At 48.8% G+C, this 18903-nt stretch overlaps 1 protein-coding gene across 1 annotated transcript in view; it reads left to right on the top strand.

Moving 5' to 3' along the window:
* The first annotated feature begins 6562 nt into the window (after window positions 1–6562).
* The window catches only part of DCLK3 (doublecortin like kinase 3), a 30916-nt gene continuing 18575 nt past the window's right edge, over window positions 6563–18903 (top strand). Inside the window, exon 1 of the mRNA XM_084902234.1 lies at window positions 6563–6869. Coding sequence (XP_084758360.1) covers window positions 6788–6869 — 82 coding nt within the window. The 5' untranslated portion in view covers window positions 6563–6787. The remainder of the gene's footprint in view (window positions 6870–18903) is intronic.

Below are 18903 nucleotides of genomic sequence, written 5' to 3'. Positions count from 1 at the left end.
ACAGTCTCTGTTAGAAGTGTTCAAAAGTAGCAAAGACAACCTATATATCAGGGGTCTTCAAACTACGGCCCGCGGGCCACATGCGGCCCGCAGAGGAGTCTGATCCGGCCCGCCAGGTTTTTTGGGCAGTGAGCGCAGCCGAGGTGTTACAGTAGAAATTAGTAGTTCATATAGTCCGGCCCTCCAGCTCTCTGAGGGACCGTGATCTGGCCCCCACTTTAAAAAGTTTGAGGACCCCTGCTATATATAGAAAAGCATAATAGGCAAATAGACTGGATGGTGGAATGACCACTCCCTATGACACACACTGACCACCAGGGGGTAGACGCTCAGTGTAGGAGCTGCCCCCAACCCACAGGCCCCAATCTAGTGATTGGGGCCTGCCGGCCAACCTCTTGGTCCCTTCCCCTGGGCCGCCAAGCTCTAATCACCCGATGGGGGATGGGGAACGGGGGTGGGGCGTGGGCAGCAGATGCAGGTGGTGTCAGGCCAAGGTGGATGTGATCTCCCCGCTGGTAGCCCCCGCACACAGGATGTGTCAGTGGCAGCGGGCAGGACCAGCCTGCCAACAGCCTGGGAAGATGGGCCCTGATCACAGGCCAGGCCAAGGGACCCTCCCTGTGCATGAATTTCATGCACGGGGCCTCTAGTATATAAATGAAAGGTATGGCTGTATTCTAATAAAACTTTATTTATACAGACTGACAGTGGGTGAGTTTGTCTGTGAGGTCCAATGTAGCTTGCAGACCCCTGCCCTAGAGCAGCAACCTTCAGCTAAATATTAAAACCAGGAAATGTCTGTCCACTTTCTCTCTGTTTAACCATGAGGACAGCACCTACATCTTAGGTGACTTCTATTCTTTAACATAAAGATGAACAGGGGGAATTTAATGCCAACTGAATCATTGATAAATTTATTTTAAATTATTATATAAGAGAATTGGAGCCTCTAATTTAGAAATTCCTTTATAGCATTCCCAGTGTCAGTGTGTCCCATATATAGGCATGCACCATATATGCATTTTGCAAATGTGCATGTGCATTTATGTGCTTATGGTCTTATCCTGGAGTCTTAGGACTGAATAGCATTTACTTATTATATCTCTCCTTTTTGCTTTTTAAGGGAATTTGGTATTTCAATAGAGAACCCACGTATTTTTGTACTACAGCTTCGCCTTTTCAGACTTAGGCCTAGTTCAGTTTCCTAGCTCTTCTATCTAATTATAGGCAGTGTTGTCAGAAATTCTGAGTAAGTTTTAAAAGTAACATAGTATTGCCGAAACTGGTTTGGCTCAGTGGATAGAGCGTCTGCCTTCGGACTGAGGGGGTCCCACGTTCAATTCCATTCAAGGGTACATCTCCAGTGGGGGGTGTGCAGGAGGCAGCTGATTGATATTTCTCTCTCATCAATGTTTCTGTCTCTCTGTCTCTCTCCCTTCCTCTCTGTAAAAAATAATTAAAATATGTTTTAAAAAAAGAATACAATTTTAAAATAAATAAATAAAAATAACATAGTATCCTGTAATACCTGAAATCTTGCTCTGAATTTACAATGAGACTGCAAGGACTTGAGAATGTCTTGGACTTCCCTTTTGTTACTGTTCCATACTTGAAAACTCATGAGTAGGTTTGCAAATGAATGTGGTTTTATTGCCATAATACAGAAACAATGATCTGCATCTTGCTTCTACAGCACTGAGTGCCATATTTCTGGGCATCAGGATAGCCCAGATGGCAATTTCAGCAGACACTGGGATTCATTTGAAAGCAAGAGATTGTATCCAGGAAGGTAACATGTTTTGATGCATTCCTTACACCATGTCTTCATCCATCTGACACACAGTTATCTGAACTAGAGTGAGAAGGTAGATTACACGCATTAAAGACGTTCACAGGAAATCCTCTATTAGTATTTTATCCTAGGCAGTGGGTTTTGACTTTTTTTTTTTTTTTTTTTTTTTTTTAAATCTTTTCAAAGATTGACTTCTTCTTTTTGAAAACCTTTCACTAGTGTGGACTCGGGTTGCCTGTGGTGGTGAGTCTTTCACACCAGACTGAGGCATTTGGGCTGACTTGGCCAGTAGATAAGAATCACTGGCTGAATGGAATGTGCCAGGGACTGGGTTAGGTGTCAGCACTGGGGAGAGATCAGATTGGCCGTGCAGTCATTTCAAGCACCCTACTTTCCTATCTTTCTCGGGGTAAGGAGGGCAGAATGGTTGAGATTTGAATCATGGCTTGGCTGTTTCCTCATTGTGAGGAACGGGTGCTGGAGTCAGGGCTGCACCGGGCAGGTGGAGCAGTGTGTGGAAAGAGAGGGTGGCCACGACAAAGCAAGGGCATCACAGTAACTGGAGCCCTGCGTATCCATGTGGAAATGGCAGAAGGGGAGGGTTAGCAGGTAGACAAGACCAGAAGTTGAAGGGCCTTGAAGAGCATTCTAGCCTGACCAGTGTGGCTCAGTGGTTAAATGTTGACCCATGAACCAACAAGGCACTTGCCTGAGTTTTGGGCTCAATCCTCAATGGGGGTGTTCAAGAGGTAGCTGGTCGATGTTTCTCTCTCATTGATGTTTCTATCTCTCGATTTCTTTCCCTTCCTCTTTCTCTAAAATAAATAAGAATGTAAAGAAAGATCATTCTAAGGGGTTTAGATTTTAACTCTCAGGGGACTTGGAGCCACTGGCAGATTTCCAGTGGAGAAATTATGTAATCATAGAGAGTAATATTGAGCACAATTTCTTTGTCTCCAGGAAGGCTGATGATCTGGGAGTAAGAATGGAAAGGATGTAAGCATGTAGGGGAGGAAATGTTTGGGATGGTCAAGATGGGATGGCAAGAGAGTGTGAACAAGGCAGTGGCAGGGAGATGGGAGGAGGACGGGGAGAGAGCAGTGGATTTGGTGACTGGAAGTGGAGTTGACAGTATCTCAACATTTCTCTCTTGCTCTCTTTGTTGTTAATCCTCATCTGAAATTTTTCATTGATTTTTTTTTAGAGAGAGTGGAAGGGAGAGAAAGAGACAGAGGAAGAGAAACACTGATGTGAGAGAGACACATAGATTAGTTACCTATGCACACGCCCCGACCAGGCCAGGGATGGAGCCTGCATTCGAGATACATGCCCTTGCCCGGAATGAAATCCACGACCCTTAGTCTGCAGGCCGACACTCTTTTCACTGAGCCAAATTGGCTAGGACTCAATGTTTCTCTTAATAGAAACATAGCAGCACATTGAAGTTTAGGTCTGCTGCGTGTTTCCCCACATTTTTCTGGGACAGGTAGCTTACCTGGGTTATTGACAGGAGCACATACGGGCAAACCAACCCACAGGAGCACATTCCAACCCTATCTTCACATTACGTCCAATAACATCCCATTGGCCAAAGTCAGTGAGCTTAAAATCAAGGTTAGGGAAGTGCACTCCATGTACTATAAAAGGTGGTTGTCTAATTCTACTGAGGGATAGAGTGAAGAGTTGAAAGTAATAATATAACCTACCACGGACATGATGTCTGAAACCCAGGACCAAAGGAGGAGGTGGAGAGGGACAAAGGAGTATATCTATTCAGAGCATTTGCATCTCTAAGGAGCCCATCTGAAACTCTGACACAACACTTCCAATTCTATTAGCCAGGGACGTTTCATATAGCCAGTCCTGGCTGCAAGGGAGGCTGGGAAATCTACTCTTTATTCTAGGTTGCAGTGTGCTTGGCTGAAAATCAGGGTCTGTTACTAGGTCAGAAAGAGAGAATAGGTATTGAGTAAGCAATTAGCAATTTCTTCCACTGCTCACCCAGATGCATCTGGTTTATCCCTCACTGTTTTGCGGTAACCCGATGATTTGAGTTAAGGTGTTCATTGTAATTGTTTAAAGTATATCACTAATCAGCATATAAATGGTTAGGAGCCAGGATTCCTGTTTGTGAAAGGGATGTTGCAGATTGGAGAGGGTGCAGTCTGGGCTGAGGGACACCTTCCCTCTCGCCCCTCCAGTGCACAAATTTCGTGCACCAGGACTCTAGTAACTAATAACAATAGAAGAATTGTAACAATATTTTGTAGTAAAAGTTATGTGAATGACTTCGAGCCATTCTTACGTAAAATAATGGTTACTTGAACACAAGCACTGTGTTACCACAACAGTGGGCCTGGCCACTAGGTGACTAATGGGTGCCTCGTGTCTGTATACAGTGTGATCATACAGTTGGCCCTGGGACTGAAGGGTCCTAGGCTCGATTCCAGTCAAGGCCATGCACCCCAGTTTCAGGCTCAATCCCTGTGCAGTAGGCAACCAATCAATGTCTCTCCCCCTTCTTCCACTCTTCCTGAAAAATCAATGGGAAAAGATCCTTGGGTGAGGATTAACAACAACAATAACAAAAAGTGAAACCACAGGTAAAGGGGCCCACTGTGGGTTCATTTATTTATTTATTTTAGGTTGGCAAACAAGAGTTATTTGTTTGAAGGTAAGCCAGGTTTTGCGGTGCAAAAGATAAAAGCGATGTGGACAGTGATGTCTTCAAACTGTAGGCTCTTTCTTCAGGCTTTTTTCCTCCACGTTCCCTTGTCAGGGAGGCTTTACTTAAAATGACAACACTCCCCATTCCTTGATATTTTCATTATGTCTCCCCCCCCACACACACACCCCCTCACTAAAAGGAGAGGGACTCAGAGGCTGGTCATTTGTCATTTTGTTCACTGTTGGTGAACCCATCGCTGAAAATGGCCCTTGATGATCAACCTTGGGCCATGGAACAAGCTAGAAGCAGAAGTTCCTTTTCATACAGTAGCTTTATGAGGACGGTGAAGCCATGTTGTGCCTGAGGTAAGGAGTCTGAGAAGAAGAGGCAATGTGTGAACATGGCAACCTGCAAGCGTGAAAAGAGATGGGTCCTTAGGTCATTCCTCAGGATGAAGCAACAAGGAGCGGCCTCCTGACTTCTGTGAGTTAGGGAGAGAGAGAGAGAGAGAGAGAGAGAGAGAGAGAGAGAGAGAGAGAGAGAGAGAGAGAGAGAGAGAGAGAGAGAGAGAAGAGAGAGAGAGAGAGAGAGAGAGACTGCCTCTGAGAGCTGACCCGGCACTATCAGCTCAGACTCGGTATTCTGCGGGATCTGAACAAATTCACAGAACACCAACACTGGGCAAGGCCACTCTGTGAATTGATGGATGGCCACAAAATCAAGATCAGGCTGAAAATGGAACTCCCCTTTGACCCAGCAATCCCACTTCCAGGAATATATCCCAAGAAATCAGAAACACCAATCAGAAAGGACATATGCATCCCTATGTTCATAGCAGCACAATTACAATAGCTAAGATTTGGGAAACAGCCTATGTGCCCAACTGCAGATGAGTGGATTAAAAAACTCTGGTACATCTACACCAATCATGTCAAACTCCTGGCCCAAGGACCACATGCCTCATTCATTTGGCCCATATTAGCCTTTGAGTTTGACATGCTTGATCTACACAGTGGAATACTATGCTGCTGTAAAAAAAGAACGCTTATCATTCCCAACAACATGGATGGACGTGGAGAGCATTATGCTAAGCAAAATAAGCCAGTTGGAGAAAGATAAATATCACATGATCTCACTCATTTTTGGAAAATAATAAACAATATAAACTGATGAACATAAACAGATCCAGATACAGAGAAGCATCGAACAGACCGTCAAACTTCAGAGGAAAAGCAGGGGGAAAGGAAGGGGTAAGAGATCAAAGGACTTGTATGCATGCATATAAGCATAACCAATGGACACAGACACTAGGGGGGTGAGGGCATATGCTGGGGACTGGGGGTGGCTGGGGAGAGGGCAATGGGAGAAAAGGAGCATATGCAATACTATCTGTAACACTAAAGTTTAGACAATAAAGAAGAAGAAAAAGACCAGGCTGTGATCCAGCTCGTGGACGTGTGGAGAGAAGGGCACGGCTTTCCCTTGCATTCATCATCTCTCCCAGCCTGGGAGCCCGTGGAGAATATGGTGTATGGTGACCCCTCACCCCCCTTCCCTGGCTGTGTGGCTACAGACCTGGGGATCTACAAATATGAGGGTTGGGCACATGGTGCTGGGAAGGGGCATAGAGGTATGAGCAGCTGATGGTACCCGGAAGATGGGGGGTGGAGGGATGCTTTGCAGCCTGTGTCTCTGAGGCCTCGAGTGTGGACCAGAGTGTGCGCAGGTCTCCGGATCCGGGGGCACCCAGGATGGAGGGCAGCTATGGGCCTAGAGCCAGTGTGACAGCAGCAGCGGGAATGGGGTAGGAAGGAGGAAGGGCGTGGAGCGGACAGTTTGGACTCTGCCAGGAGGGGCGAGGATTGCCGGGGCGCTTGGTCTGCTGGTTGCAGAGAGCGTGGGCGAGACGCATGTTCAAAGCCCGACCCCGCCTGGCTCCTTGGTGTGCGCGCCGGGGAGGAGTGGAAAGGCGGGGCCGGGCGGGGCCGGGCGGGGAGAGGCGGGCTCTGCGGGGTCCCCGGGGACGCGTGGAGGCGCTCCCTGTAGTGGGTGCCAGCGCACGCCCTGAGCCGGCCCCGCCCGGTCCCCAGGGCCCCCGCGGCGCCCACCCGGCCGGGCGCAGAGTCGGGAGCTGCGGGGCGAGCGCGCGGTTGCTAAGCCAGGCGCCCCCGGAGCGGTCCCGTGGCCGCCGGCGGGGCGGGCGGGGCGGGGCGGCGGGAGCCTAAGAGCAGAGCGGCGGCGGGCTCCCGGCTGCAGGCATCGCGCCCCGCCTCCCGCGCCCGCTGGACCGTCGAGCCGCTGCCCGCTGCCCGCGCCCAGCGCGCACCATGCCCGCCGCCGCGCCCGCCCCGCGCCCGCCGCCCCCCGCCCTGCCGGCCCCCGGCGGCCCCGCGCCGCCTGCCCCTCCGGGTAAGTGCCTGCGCTCCTGCGGGGCCCCGGGGGAGGTTGTCGCCGCCTTGGTGGGGGTGGGAGCACTCTGTCTCCTGAACTTGGGACGCAGCTCCGTGCGGGGTGGGGACACGCGGGGGTGATCGGCCCGCGGGGGTGCTCCAAGTGCGGTGTGTGTGTGTATGTGTGTGTGCGTGTGTATATGTGTGCGTGTGTGTGCGCGTCTACACCAGCTGAGACTCGCTTGCTCGGGGAGAATGCTGTCCGGAGCTGCCCTCTCTCGCCAGCCCGAAGGGGCTTCCGGAGAGACGCGTGGGCATCTGGCGAGGTGAGGCGGACTTCAGAGGGGAAGGCACCACCAGAGAGGGCGCTGAGGTTTCCTGCACCTCGCCCCCTGCCAGGTGCTTTCCCTGAAGTTGACCTCATTTCATCCACTGCACAAACCCGAGCCCGGTTGTCCCAGCTGAGAGGACCGAGGTGCCCAGACTCCTGAGTTGTGCCCAAGGCCACAGGGCCTGGAGCGGGAGAGCTGGGATTTGAACCCAGGTCTCCAGAGCTCTCTGACCCAGCTAAAGGGAAGGGGACTCTCCTTAGAGCTAGGCAAAGAAACACACAGAAGACCATCAGGAAAAAGGATAGAGGCAAAGCATTTGGGAATTAACAGGAAAAAACAAAACTGAGTTGGTGAACTATTTCATTAATTAACCACCAATAGAGGAGCGCATTGACACTGCCTTCCACGTCTGGCGCTGGGGGCGGTGTTGGGAGGTGGGCAGAGGCGGCTGGAGACACCTTTTCGGAGGACCCACCTGTTGGGAGTGGGGGGTGAGAAGTTGTGGAGAGAACTCAGTTGTTATTCATCCCCACGTTAGTCATCCCTCTCCCTTCCCCCCTCCCTGTTGGCCCCATTTCCTTTCTTTGAGGTGTTGTCCAGGATGACAGCTGTCACAAGGGAAGCTGGGTCCTGCCTTGAGAATACTGGCATTGGGTGGTCTCCTGCTTTGACAACTGTTAGGAGCTGATCTGTTGGGCTGCTGTTGTGTGAAGGATGGTGGTCACAATCAATGGGGCATCTAGAGCAGTAGCCAAGCGTGGCGCTTATCCTTCGGGGCAAGAGAGCAAGAAATGGGTCCTGGGAAGTAAACAAGGGAAGAGGTGTTGGGTTTGCCTGGCAGCACCACCTCAGAAAAGCATTTCAACTCGATATTTGGATTGGCCTGGGGGGTGCCCTCCGACGCTCCCCTGGGGAAAGAACAGAGGCAGGACAGGACTTCTGGAAGATGCTCTGCCACTGGTGCCATTTAGGTGTGAAAGGTCGCTGGGTCAGGGTCTTTGTTGGCGAGCTAAAGGAAGTGCAGGACTGGTGAGGGTTCCTGCCTGAGAACCCCACGGGGCTGCAGAGTAACAGAGATGGAGTCTCAGCATTATCATGGCCAGAACTTTGGCAAAACTTGGAGAAAGAGATCTTGGATAGTGGGCTGTCATAGATGCTTCGTGCTGCACTGTGTTTCCTCAGAGACCTTTGTGCCCATCGGTACCCTGGTCCCAGCTGCCAGCCCCTCCTCTTGGTTGGAGGATGACCTTGGGCCGCTGGAGTCAGCTTGTCTGGAGGGAGGAGCGGAGAGCATGGAGTGGCTGGGAATTGACATCTCCCAGGGGGCAGCCCTGACCAATGACGGAGACACTGCAGTATAAATAGTCCGGCTCCCCTGCCCTTGGTTGGGACACTGGAGACGGAGCATCCTTTGTCTGCAGAGACTCACGGTGGAGCTGTGTCAGTTGACTTCCATGGGTCTTTGCTGGGCTTGCTTTTCTTTCTCCTCTCACTTCTTTCCTCCCCTACTTGTTTTCCTAGTGATACTTCCTAATAAAACACTTTCATGGGGATTCTTATTCCAGGACCGGATTCTAGAGAATCAAACAACAAAAACAAACAAAAAACATGGACCCTCTCACTCGCAACATTATTTTTCTCTTGGAGGAAAACTGTATCATTAATCTTGGGTAGGCTGAGCAGGCCCGTAGAGAGCCCTTGTACGCATTCCCACAAGGTGCCTCCTTCCGGGCAGAGGGAGCCCTGTGCCCAGGCATGGGGTTAGCAGGGAGGGGTTCAGTGCCCCTTAGCCCCCTCATCTTTGTGCCCTCAGTGCTGCATGCAGTGCCCAGCAGAAGGGGTGGCACGGTGCTTGGGCCGCTCTGCTCAGAAAAGCAAAACCAAGTTGGTACCCAACTATTCTGAGCCTCAGAGTTCCTTAGTTGTCCTGAGATCTCATTTCTTGGCTTCTCTCATCCCTCTTTTTCCCAGTTCAAGGAATCTCCCCCAACCCCATGTTTTCCTAAATATTTGGATATTTCCGGCACAGGTTTTGCTTTTTTTCTGGTGCAATGTCGAGCTGGTTAAATGTCTTAGCTTCTTTCTAAAGCCACTAGGTGGGAAGAAAAGGCTGTCTTGGCCAATGGACAAAAGCGGCAGGGGGTGGTGTCAGGTCAGAGAGGGTGGGCAGGTCTCCACCCGCCTGGCCTCCCAGGGGGCCTCTGCCTGACGGGCTCACTGAGTCAGGGCTTGGGTGGGCTGCTGTGGGCAAAGGCTCTTGCCTGATGAGAGTTCTTTTCCCTGCATCCATGGGGCCAGGATATCTGGCATCAGGGTTTCCCCACCTTTTCCTTTGGTGGCCTAAATTTGGCCCATCTGGTGGTAAAGCATGTGGGGGAGTTCTTGGGAAAGTTTTTATTTTTATTTTTTTAAGCTACCTGGTAATGTAGGTCAGAGGAGGAAGTTACCAGGAGAGTGGAAGAGAGGAAGAGAGGGAAGAAGACATCTGTCCTGGGAGCCAGGGACTGAGGGCTCTGGCCCTTTTTGCCTAATCAGGCACACACGTCTTGGTCTTTCCCAGGTTCGAAGAAAGCCCCGGAGATCTGAGGCTTTCTGGTTTCCTGGGGCAAGTCATCGACTTCTGTGGGAACCTCAGTGTGTTCACCTTTATTAACTTACTAATAATTGTCCAGCCAACCTCAGAGGGCTGTTTGATGATAAAAGGGAAAACCATTTCATGGCTTCATCAACCTTATTGAGCAAGCCCGTAAAACCCGTGCCCAGGAGAACCGGCTGTGTCTCGGGGACCGTGGAGTACAGGAGGCCTCGTGGTGTGTGCAGTCAGGGATGGGGTAGAGAGAGCACCAGCTCAGCAGCTGTATGAAGGGCAGGGAGGTCTCCAGAGCTGCTGCGGCTGGTCTTGAAGGCTGCATGTTCAAGAAGGCTGATGGACTCAAGGGCTCTGTACATGGCAGGGTGCCATGCCATGTGTCATTTCGGGGATTCGAGCTCTTGAGTCCATGAAAACTGCCTTCTCATCTTGGCTCTGAAACTTCACAGCTGTGTGATTCGGAGCAAGGTACCCAATCGCTCTGAGCCTCTGATTCCTCATTGATAAAATGGGCCTAGTCATGTTCCGAGAATGTGGTGAGGTTAAAGCTCTTTGCAGATATTATTGTAAACAAAAGGATTGCTTTCAAGTTATCTTTTAGGCGGGAGAGACGCTGTCTGGGTTCTTAGGGATTTGGGATGCTATGTGCTATGCCACCTGAGTTGTATGATGGCTCAATGCTCTCATCAGTTTCCTCTCCCCATATTTAGTCCGATTTGTTATTTTTCTCATTAGCCTGTGACAGTTAAAAGTATATTTCTTGTTGCCTACTACATCATCAATACAAGAATACGTATGGTGGCAGCACTTGGTCATCATGTGGTCATTTGGATGAGCCAGAATATGTTCCATTGATTTTTCTATTGATGATCTTTAAAAAGGTGATCATGAAAATGAAAGCACCAAGTGAAGCGGGAAATGATTGTAGAGAACATCTGAGTCCCCCAGGACATGTGTGAGGCTTCCCCAGAATTTGAGAACAGGTGGAAATCCGCCAGAGTGTTTCGTGGAGGGGAGATGACCCGCTCTGTGGTTTAGAGACATCACTGTCCAGGTGTGTGTGTGTGTGTGTGTGTGTGTGTGTGTGTGTGTGTGTGTGTGAGGGGGGTGGGGTAGGAAGGCCGGAGACAGATGGATCAGGTGAAATGTGATGAGGATGGGCTCCCTTACTTGAGTGAGAGGCATATTGGAGGTGGAATCCACAGGCCTGGGAGATTGACCGGCTGTGGGAGGGGAGGGAAGAGAAGAGGAGGAAGAGAGGACGCTTAGTCACAGGGATCTGGGCAGCTGATGGTGTTGCTGACCACACGTGTCCACAGAAGGAATGGGAGAGCCCAAGGCCAGAGCTGTGTTCAGCCACATTCATCAGCCCATCTTTCCTAACTGTCTCGAGCATTCCTAAGCCAATTTCTCAGGGACTGCTGCCTGTTGTGGTGTCTATTTGTTGGGCACATTTAATTAGCATTCATTTGGATGAGTAGCTTGCTTAGGCTTTCTGTTGTGTCTGCTGGTGAGGGTTCTAGTGACCTTTTGCCTAATTAAGTGCACACTTTTTGCGTGTGTTCCACATGTTGGAAGAAAGTGACAGAAACTGAGAGAAGTGTGGATGGTTCTGTGTTAGAAGCCGTCACAGTATGTAACGTGAGGTTGGCTCTCTGCCTTTAGTTAGTAAGAGCACCAACAAGCAACTTTCCACTCTTGTGTTTTTGGATGCAGATGCTCCACATTCTCCAAGGAGACAGCAGGCTGGGTGCAGGTTAATAATCTCTGGGTAATTACATAACAGGGAACGTGGAGACTCAGCACTCTGGGGAGGAGAGGGGCTGAACACGAGGTCACTCAATCAAACAAAAATTTCACAAACTGCTCTGGCTGGTATGGCGCAGTGTGTAGGATCTTGTCCGTGCACCGAAAGATTGCTGGTTTGATTCCTGGTCAGGGCACATGCCTGGGTTGTCGGCTTGATCCCCAGTAGGGGATGTGCAGGAGGCAGCCAATTTATATTCCGCTTTCACGTAGATGTTTCTTTCTCTCTCTCCCTCTCCCTTCCCCTCTCTACCTCTAAAAATCAATCAGTAAATCTTAAAATATGTTACAAACTGAAAACAAATCCTTGTGGCGGAATCATGTGTTACTTAAAGTTTTCAGCGTTAAATAATTTAAACTGTAACTTGGTGATTCCTCTTTGTATGAATTATTAACCTAATGCACCAACTGTTGGGAGCCCTGTGAGCCGGCAGTGGCATTGACCTGATTGCTCTCGCTCATGACAAACGTCTGCTTGTCTCTTGGCCTTGGTACAGGCATCACTTTCATGGCAGAGCCCCTGTCACCCCCAGAGACCACACACTACTGGAGGATGGGCACTGTGCCTTTTGTCATGGGATCCCCCCAAAGTAGCAGGGCGTTTTCCCTGACAGCCATCTCCACACCCTTGAGCTGGTCCAGGGCACCTTTCAAGAAGCATCTTTGGGCCTCAGCGCAGGTTGGAGGAGCGAATTCCCTGGCAGTCATCGCCTTGGCTTTAAGAGTGTCTTTGCAAGAATAGATTGGATGAAGCTGGTTGTTCAGTGTATTCCAGATGCTGAGTTGCTTTCTGATCGGCTGCAACCAGAATCATCCTCTGGAGTTTGCATCTCTGCATCTGAGGCAGAGACAGTGGGCGCTTCCCAGATATCACGTGCTCCCCTTCTTAAGCAGATGCTGTCACTCCCTGTCCGTAGTCCCTGTTCTGACAGTTGCCCTGCAATCCACTGCAACCCTTTGTGAGAACTTTCTCTAGTGCAGGGGCATGGTTGGCCCATTCTTGGGGCAACTACTAGGATGATGAAGCTGATTTGTTACTGCAGCAGAGCTTTGCCTATGCTGACTAATATATCTTCAGGAACTGAGCTCTGCCTCCGTAAGCCCTACCCAGCATACTCCATGCTCCAAACAACTTTTAGTTCAAGGACCTGAACACACCAAACTGTGTGTCATTCTCAGGTGGAGCCCAGGCACTGCCATCACATCTCTCCCACTGCTCAGCATCCTTGGTAAGGTCTGAGCTGGAGGAAGGCTGCTCAGTCCACACTGGAATTCGTTGGAACAAGAAGCTTTATTATGGAAGCCACTGAGCTTCTTGGCATCTGTTGGTTGGGGCACCTTCCTACCTGACCCATGGCATCAGCACTGTCCCTTTGGGGGTGCCAATATGTAGGTCAGCCCATCAACCACCTGCATCCTGTAGGGCAGGGAAGAACTCTTGGGATCGTTTACTTGTGTTCTCCTTTAATGTTTCTAAATTTCCAAACTCCTCTTCTCTTCAGTGGTTTGATGTATATTTAAGTTCACTTACGTTTGGCTATTTTTGGTTTATCCCCACCCAAGGACATTTTCCCATTGATTTTTGGGAGAGTAGAAGGAAGAAGGAGAGACAGAGAAAGAGAAACATCCATGTAAGAGAGGCACATCAATTGGTTGCCTCCTGCACATGCCCTGATCAGGGCCAGGGATTGAACCTACAACCAAGGTATGTGTCCTTAATCAGAATTGGACCCATGACCCTTTAGTCCTTGGGCTGAGGCTCTATTCCCTGAGCCAAACTGGCTACGGCTGCCTATGGCTTTTAATTAATATGAAATTGTTTGATATAAACTTGTGAAATAAAAATCCAAATTCATTTTATCTCCAAATTAATAACCAATTGTTTTAATCTTAAATAAAAATTATTTTTATCTTCCTGATTAGCTTGTAATGATCTTTTATTATACATTAGATTCTCATGTTGAAAAGTATCTATTTTGGGGTTACAGTTTTCTTTTTACTTAAATTCAGCTATTCTTGTATAAGTACCAAGATGCTGTAATTATAGCTCTGTAATATATTTTACTATGTTCATTACTCATCACTCATTTCTCTTCTGTCTTCCTTCAACAATCCTATTAGTGCATCACACCGACAAATTACAGTGGGAAAGAATTGATGTGTTCAGCTTATTAGTACTTCACACTCTGGGATGGACAGTCATTGAATTGGATCTTCTATGCCCTCTCTCAGTTTTGTAGTTTTCCTTGCGTTGATCATATACATTTCTTGCTAAAGTAATTCCTAGGAATCCTTTTTACTTTGACATTATACATGTTCTTTAAAAAAATATTTTATTGATTTTTTACAGAGAGAAAGGGAGAGAGAGAGAACATCAATGAGAGAACATCAGCTGCCTCCTGCATGCCCCCTACTGGAGATGTGCCCACAACCAAGGTATGTGCCCTTGACCGGAATTGAATCTGTCCACAGGCTAACAGTGGACAGGCTAACACTCTATCCACTGAGCCATACCGGTTTCGGTGACATTATACATGTTCTTATTTTTAAGTTGTATTTTTTCCAACTGGTTATTGCTATTATATAGGAAAGCATAATCTATATGGTTAAAAATTTTGGCTTTATAGTTTGTCTACTTTCTAATTATATTTTGAAGTAAAATCATACAGAACTATTTCATGACATTCCATGTACTCTAATTGTCTTTGCAGGTGGCACAGAATAAACAGATAGAGACATTCTAGAACTGAAATAAATCCGGGGAGGGAGAGAATAAGGGGTAGAGAGAGGAGGACACGAGGAGTTGGGCTGCATAGGAATCAGGGGGTCCCGCCCACTTGGCAGGTGCAGTTATAGGTGCCTGAGAACAAACAGCCTGGGCTCATCCTGTTTTCTCGTGGAGACATAATCGCTTACAAGTTTCAGCGTTTCTTGTAGGTGTCTCTGACTGTCCTAGACATTACTAGCCTTCATCATAGTCTTCCCTTTGCCAGCTGACACTTGCTGGTGAGAACATGCTGGTGAGTCTGGATAATAAAAGATAATGGCAGGATGCCGGTTCTTCAATGATCCTGAAGACAGGCCTGGCCAGTCAGACTGGCTAATGGAAAACCAAATAAAAGGCCGCCACAGCCCTGCTCAGTGTCTCACCTTGGGTTCGAGTTATGATAACCCCAATCATTGGCCATACTGATTTCAAGAGAAAAAAGAAACAGAAAGACACCCAGTGCAGTAGATGGAGATGAAGCTCCTTTTCCTTTTCTTTAAAGAAAATATATATATTTTTTATTGATTTCAGAGAGGGAGAGAGAGAGATAGAAACATCAACAAGGAGAGAGAATCATTGACTTCCTGCCTCCTGCACACCCCCCACTAGGGATTGAACCTGCAATCTAGGTATGTGCGCTGACTGAGAATGGAACCGTGACCTCCTGGTTCATAGGTGGATGCTCAACCACCTTGCCATGCGGGCTGGGCTCCTTTTTCTTTTTGGAACTGGGAGCCAAGAGGTGCAGACCCCCCAGCAATCTCATGATGAGGCCGCTCCTGAGTAGGAGGTTACACGAGTGCTGTGTGCTGGCTATTAGGATCTTGTAGTCCTTACTTTTAATGCCATTAATATTACTTTAAAACTCAAAGGAGTTGATTGTTTTCTTTCCTATTTAAAAAATATCTTTGATTGATTTTTTACAGAGAGGAAGGGAGAGGGAGAGAGAGAGTTAGAAACATCAATGAGAGAGAAACATCAATTAGCTGCCTCCTGCACACTCCCCACCGGGGATGTGCCCGCAACCAAGGTATATGCCTTTGATCAGAATCGAACCTGGGTCCCTTTAGTCCGCAGGTCGATGCTCCCTCCATTGAGCCAAACCGATTAGGGCTGATTGTTTTCTATAAGAACAGCATAACTGAAGATGTTTTATAGGTCTTGAAGATGATGATCTTTTCCAAGCATGTCCTCTAGCGTGAAAGGAAAACACGAGTCCCCACTCACATTAAGGGGAAATACAGAATAAGAAACCCCCTCTCCCCAAGAACCAGTGGGGTGACCCCTGTGGTTCCCATGTTCTCTGCCACCTTTGTGAGTTGCTTGCTTTTTCCCAGTTGCTTTGTCTACATTACAAAGCGCCGGCAGCCGGCGGCCAGGTGGCTGCCTGGTTCTCTTTATTTAGTTGTGCTTTCCTCATCACAAGTACAAAGTAGGTGTGTTTGAGAGGCTGTTTTCAGAAGGGACGGGAGTGTTCCTGTTGAGGTGGAGCAGGCTGGGTGAGGAGACAGACCCATGTCTCTTTATCTTGCCCCCAGGCTGTTCTCCTGGCCGTAAACACAATGGATGATGCTCAACCACAGAGCCACATGGGTTGGGCTCCTTTAAGTAGGCCTAAGTGAGGATGTTATTAAAGGAACAAGTATATACTTGATGGATTTTTATCTCCAAAGGGGAGAAAAAGAGAGTTTTATATTTGTCATGCTGCCTTCAATAAGTGTCAAACATTCTCAGCAGGTTCTGGCTATCTGGAGGCTGATGTTATGTTTCTTTAACCTACAATTAACTACCACCCGCTAAGAAATTCAAGCAGTAATAGGTCTGTTGTTTCATAGCTATTCATTCATTTATTCATTCATTCATTCATAGAGAGCAAGGGAGAAAGAGAAACATCTATGTGAGAAAGACACATAAATTGGTTGCCTCCCACATGTACCCCGACCAGGGCTGGGATCAAACCTGTAACCCAGGTACATGGCTTTGACCAGGAATGGAAGCCTCAACCCGTCAGGACACAGGTAGACCATGGCTACCTTTTGTTTTTAATGAAATATGAGAGGAAGGATGGCTTCTACTTAAGAATTTGGAAAAAAAATAAAAATAAAAAGCCCTCACACACTCAGTGCTCATTCTTCTTTTAAAATTTAAAGGCCTTTCATAATTTTGGGCAATGGTGTGGGTTTAGGTTCCTTAGAAGCAGAACCTCAGGGTAGGAGTGTGTGTGCGTGATTTTTCGGGGGGTGGGGTGAGGGGCTGCTGTCAGGAGAAGAAGGGAGCGAGGGGAGCAGGCGTGGTCGTACCCACAGGAGCTCGGGGGCATGAATTGTACCTGAGCTGGTAGGACCTTAGAGTGAGGGGCTGGGCTTTTGTACCCTTCCCTGTGCCCATGGGTCATGGCCTGCCCTCTGAGGCACATTGCGTGTGTCACTCCCTGGGTGGAGCGGCTCCCAGCGGAGGGTAGTTCCTGGGATAAGTGAGCTGTGGTGGCCCCTTAACAGCCAACATTCATAAGAGCTGGTGGGTGGGTGGGGCCGCTGTCCGGTGAAGGGCTGTGGGTGGGTACCTACAGCACCCACAGCTGTGCTGGCCCTGTAGCGTGCTCCTCACTGAAACATGGAAAGTCCCGAGGACAGGGTGCTTTGATCGCCCAGCACGTTCTGATGATGATGCACCCAATGGGGAGGCTGCTTTCATTAGCTGATTTCCTGGGTTCTTTCGCCCAACACCTGCTTGTGCCAGCCCACCCCAGACCTGGCACCAGGTCTGTGCATTTGGTATCTCCCCAAGAAAGGCCCATTTATGTGGTAGAGCCCATCCCTTCAGATTACATATTCCTGGCAAAGCCAAGAGACAGCGTCGCAAGGGAGCCTGCAGCTCCTCCACCACTCCTAGGGAAGCCAGACCTGCCCCCCCCCCCCCCCCCCCCGCCCACCCTCCCAAGGCCCTGAAGGCAGCATCTTGGTGAAAACTTTTATTGATGCCCTCGGAAGGCCTGGGCTGTCTGAGGGAACGATGGATGGTTCTGCCCTCTGGCGTTGGCTTCTCAGCAGAGGGGCTGGCTCGCCTTGGTGCCCCTGTTGGCCATCTGTTTTAATCAGCAAGTATGAGTGCTTCCCACAGGCAGGTCTCCTAGGCCAGTGGTTGGCAAACTCATTAGTCAACAGAGCCAAAGATACATAGTACAACGATTGAAATTTCTTTTGAGAGCCCCATTTTTTAAACTAAAACTATATCGGTAGGTACATTGTTATTAACTTAATTAGGGTACTCCTGAGCTGGCCTTTGCTAAAAACTCAAGGGACCAAAGAGCCGCATGTGGCTCAAGAGCCGCAGTTTGCCAACCACTGCCCTAGGCCCATCATTTTGTTACGGTCTTCACAGCCATCTGGGAGCTGGGCAGGGGGTGGCCATGCGGGCCCCATGCCAGGGAGGACCATGGACACTGAGATGTAGGCCAGGCCCTTCTTGGCTCTGGCACCAAGGTGGGTATTGGGGCCACAGCTAGAGCTTCGGGGTGCCTGTTGGATGCCTTTTTACCCTGAGGGTTGTGGTACCATGACTTTCCTACTTTAAAAAAGTATATATTTTATTTTATTTTATTTATTTATTTATTTATTTATTTTTAATATATTTTATTGATTTTTTACAGAGAGGAAGAGAAAGGGATAGAAAGCTAGAAACATCGATGAGAGAGATACATTGACCAGCTGCCTCCTGCACACCCCCTTCGGGGGATGTGCCTGCAACCAATGTACATGCCCTGACCGGAATCGAACCTGGGACCTTTTAGTCCGCAGGCCGACGCTCTATCCACTGAGCCAAACCGGTTTCGGCAAGTATATATTTTAAATTGATTTCAGAGAGGAAGGGAGAGGGAGAGAGAGATAGAAACACCAATGATGAGAGAGAATCATTGATCGGCTACCTCCTGTACGCCCCCTACTGGGGATCGAGCCTGCAACCTGGGCATGTGCCCTGACTGAGAATTGAACCGTGACCTCCTGGTTCATAGGTCGACACTCAACTACTGAGCCATGCCGCCGGCGGGGCTCCTGCTTTTAAGTAAGAGGAAACCCAAGCCCAGTTTAAATTTTCTAATGGAAGAAAAGTTTGCACCATAATCTTCTTTACCCCAGCCTCGCTCTCCTTTGTTTGGAATCTTAAAACACTTTGGGGAGCTGTTGTTTTTAGATCAGCCTGTCTGTGGGGCCATCGGGGCAAAGCTCACTTGCTTATTGCCAGCTGCAGGAACACTGTGGCTTTATTTTGTCCGGTTGGGGTGCTGGCAGGCTTAACGATTAGGACACAGCTAAACGGAGGCTGCTCTGCTGGGTATTGGTGCCCATGGATGGGTCTGTGTCCGGCTTCATTTTCTCTGGAGGATCCTGTGAGCTTTGCTTTATTTTGTGATCCAAATGACAACCCTATGCCCGCCGGAGCCATTGTTCAAGAAGATTGAGCATCCATGGCAGGACTGTTTCAGTTCTTACTAACTAGCTGTGTGGCCTTGGGCTAATTGCTTACCCTCTCTGGTCTGTAGTCGCATTTGAAAATTGAG

The sequence above is a fragment of the Pipistrellus hanaki genome (genome assembly GCF_964339955.1).
Source record: "Pipistrellus hanaki genome assembly, chromosome: 13".
NCBI lineage: Eukaryota > Metazoa > Chordata > Mammalia > Chiroptera > Vespertilionidae > Pipistrellus > Pipistrellus hanaki.
The sequence above is the reverse complement of the archived record's forward strand: the minus strand, read 5'-3'. Positions and strand labels throughout refer to the sequence as shown.